Below are 4,000 nucleotides of genomic sequence, written 5' to 3'. Positions count from 1 at the left end.
CACTTACTGTAACAAGAAACAAACCCTATAATAACTGACCACTTACTGTAACAAGAAACAAACCCTATAATAACTGACCACTTACTGTAACAAGAAACAAACCCTATAATAACTGACCACTTACTGTAACAAGAAACAAACCCTATAATAACTGACCGCTTACTGTAACAAGAAACAAACCCTGTAATACCTGACCGCTTACTGTAACAAGAAACAAACCCTATAATAACTGACCGCTTACTGTAACAAGAAACAAACCCTGTAATAACTGACCGCTTACTATAACAAGAAACAAACCCTATAATAACTGATTATAATAACTTAGAAATAAGTCGCTTACCGTAAACACATTCTTATTTCGAACATTTTATATACGTGAAAAGACTATTTTCACACACTTTTTCTAAATGGTTTGTATTCGTAAAAAATGCACAACTCTTTACAAAACTAAAATACACCAAAGTCATCAGAAATGTTATATTACCATCTGCATCTGTTATTGTTCCCAAGATTACAGTGACCTGGAATAGTAGAGTTTCAAAGTTAAAATACAGTATAGAGTTTATTGAAATTGCTCGAGTTTCTTATTGAAAACTGTTGGTTTCTTGCTTTATTTTGTGTACCTGGAGTTCGTTCCTGCATGTTAGATTCATTGTATTGTTCCTTTCTTTTCAGTACGTAAAGAAAACCAAGAAATCTACCGTGTATGGTCTTCCACCTCTGCGCCACAAGAGGGCGCTCAGGGTGCTATCTTCAACCAAACCGTTAGTTCTACCGGGCGACCAGGATGATTATCTTCCACTTCAAAGTAATGAACGTTTCGTTTACTTTAAAAAGAGGACACTTTTACACCGTAGAACAGCTTTCTAAATGTCATCAACCGAGTACCGTGTTTTTACAACGATATCATAATAATTGCATCGCATAGTAACAAGATCATGGCTTCCTAGATTAGATAACTATATAGCACTTTGTTAAAGACTGGAGCGCTGCCTATTGGTTTTCGTGTGAACGAAAATTGTATATTAAGATAGTTTCGTAATATCGTGGTTTTGTTCCAGTTTCACGAATAGAATTTGTAAATATATACATATGAATATATATGTGTGTGTGTATACTGGTGCCTTTAGGTGCTAAAATCAAATAAGCCTAGTCAAATAACATAGCGATAGAACAATATAAGTACTGAAAATAGTATATTATTTTGTATCTATTGTTAAAATGTTTTAATTTTGTTTATAGGAGCATAGAAAGTAGTATTAGAAATAGCACCTCGATGGGTGCTGTGGGTGCTTTCGCCAAGTAATTTACTTGGTCTAAGTCATCCTTTCATTCCAGTTTTGTAGCTAAATAAATAGATATTCTACATATTATCTAAAATATTCAAATATTTCGTATTTTAATTAATCGTTGTTGTCTTTCCATTAAACGATAGTTTTATTTATTCAAATCGTCGAAGAATCTTCTTGTTTTTTATTATATAAAAAATCAACGTTATGGTAACGAAGAGATCCTAGTTAAGGAGGGGTTGTAAGTAAATATCACGAAGAATGTTACTTTCAACCGTACAGTATATACAATTTCTTTCCTTTTTCTGTCGTTGTTATTTTATTAGTAGTAATTATCAACTCCATGTAGCACTGGCATTTTATTGTTAAGTCAAACACATTATGTAAATTTGCTATAAAGTAAAAGGAGACTTTGTAATAAATTTGAAAGCTATGTATTTCAACTATTATTGACTGAAAACTAAAATATTTGAAAAATCTTGCTTAATTGTAAATTTAATGCATAAAGGCACCACAAACCTAGTGATTAAATATCTGGCTTTTTAGGTATGAAGGATCACAGTCAGAATGTATGCTACTTTAATTGTAAAGCACATTTTATTTTGAGTATTTTCCTTTTTTCGAGCTTGTGAAGGCCCTTTTTTTTCTTAAAAAACTATCTTTTCTGCCTTTCCAATTTCATCGCTACTCTTAAAGATAGAATGAAAAAAAACACACACACACAATAAACACAACAACAGAAGTTTGAATGTTGAAAAATAGCTTAATAATAATAAGAATTTTGAATTTAAATGTTATACAATATCAGCAACAGAGAAAACACTTCAATTAATTTCATAAATATTAATTTATAGAAAAATATAGGTTTATCGATTTTTAATATAGTGCCACTTACATTTCCTTTTACACTGACCGACATAGTAAAACAAATAACTTGTCGAAAGACATTTATGTAAGGAAAAACAGCAACAACAAAAAAAATAAACACACATACATGGCAGGCTTAACGAATCACTCGTTCGTTACTTTACCACTGGCGTTGTTTTACGTTACAGAAGGTAAACATAGATTTGTTGTAAACAGTATAAGATTAATGTTCACCTCTCGCTGAAGGATGTTTCGCATGCCCTCTTTTCATCACACAGTAAATATTTTTTCCCACACAATTGACTTGTTTATAATAGAAAATATTCTACAACTTCTAAGTCACGAATCATTTGTGTTTGCGTGACCATCAATAACAAAAAATAACAGCATATCATTAAGCCTATCGTTATTGACTTTTTAGACTAAATTTGTTAGCGTAAAAACATACATTTTTATGATGTTATAAAATAACTATCTTAACCTATCATACCGTGGAATTTGTTTGTTTTAACCCCAAAACTGAACTAGGCCAAGTTTAATTTTGTTGTTTGTTTTCAAAGAGAGTAAATGAATCATTCTGATTGGGTATATATATCTATATTTCTTGTTCTATTCAAGTATTGAACTGAAGCATACAATATCTACAGAGAATTATTTTTAAGCTGGATTCCAGGGTTTGTATTACAAGAAAAAGTGTCCACACTTCCAAACGATCGAACGGAATTACAACTAGTGTTTAATTTCATTGCTCAAGATGTATAAAACATTTTAGATTGATGAAAAAATACAATGATATCGATTTTACTGCAGCTTAGATTTTAGTTAGCATCTTCTTGACGTGTGTAAATAGGATAATAAATAGTACAATACATTATTTATATGTGTATTTTGTCTTAATTTCTACAAATGGATCGAAGTTACTGAATTATTGTAAAATACACACCACACGAAGTCCAAGCTATTATTTTAGCAAACCAGTCTGCGAGCAGTGCCGGACTTAGGCATAAGCTAAACAAGCTACAGCTTAGGGCCTCACAATCCGCAGGGGCCTCACAAAATTTCAGATTTTTTTTGTATATATATTAATATATCTTAAAATTATTTTAAAAATTACATTTAAGTATTGTTTCCAGTGTATACTATATTATAATCTATGAGAGAGATCAAGCCAGCCAAATGATAAATATGTAATCAGTAAATGCATTCATTTGAAAATAATTAGTATTTTTCACTTTAAATACCTTGCTATTAAATAATTAATAGGTATATATATGTTTTAATTTTTTTATGGCGACCCAAGGTCCTGTTTTGTTTTGTGAGACCTTCTGGTGTAAGTTTTTAACAAGGGCCTCCAAGCTTTATAAAGCTTAGGGCCTCGCCAAGTCTAAATCCGGCACTGGGGACGAGATGAATATGTCACCAACATATTTGTATACGAGGTATAATAATAAACATATATTTATTATATAATCTTAAAATTTACTATTATGAAATTTGGAAAAGTTACATTAATATCAGATTAAATACAAAATAAGACATCTGATGGAGCAGTCCTTCAGTGGCACAGCGGAATATCTGCTTACATCGCTAGAAACCGGGTCTCGATACCCGTAGTGGGCAGAGAACAGATAGTCTATTGTATACTTTGTGTTTAACTACAAACAAACAAACTGATGGAACAATAATCGTTGACAAATTTTAAAACTTATGTAATCCTAAATATTGTTACGTCTCCGATCGTTAGTTAATTTTCCGTATAATTTCTTTCCGAAGAAACTTTAGCGATAAAAGTCCTTTCTTAAATAAAACTGGTTTATTCTTTCTGAATACAACTTTGTAATATA

General features: G+C 31.1%; 1 protein-coding gene across 1 annotated transcript in view; it reads left to right on the top strand.

Annotated features, from left to right (window-relative positions):
- The window catches only part of LOC106470278, a 25,110-nt gene extending 22,078 nt beyond the window's left edge, over positions 1–3,032 (top strand). Inside the window, exon 2 of the mRNA XM_013930823.2 lies at positions 676–3,032. Coding sequence (XP_013786277.1) covers positions 676–791 — 116 coding nt within the window. The 3' untranslated portion in view covers positions 792–3,032. The remainder of the gene's footprint in view (positions 1–675) is intronic.
- The last annotated feature ends 968 nt before the right edge of the window (positions 3,033–4,000 follow it).

The sequence above is a fragment of the Limulus polyphemus genome, unplaced genomic scaffold, assembly GCF_000517525.1.
Source record: "Limulus polyphemus unplaced genomic scaffold, Limulus_polyphemus-2.1.2 Scaffold3920, whole genome shotgun sequence".
Lineage (NCBI taxonomy): Eukaryota > Metazoa > Arthropoda > Merostomata > Xiphosura > Limulidae > Limulus > Limulus polyphemus.
This window is presented reverse-complemented; position numbering and strand designations above follow the sequence as displayed.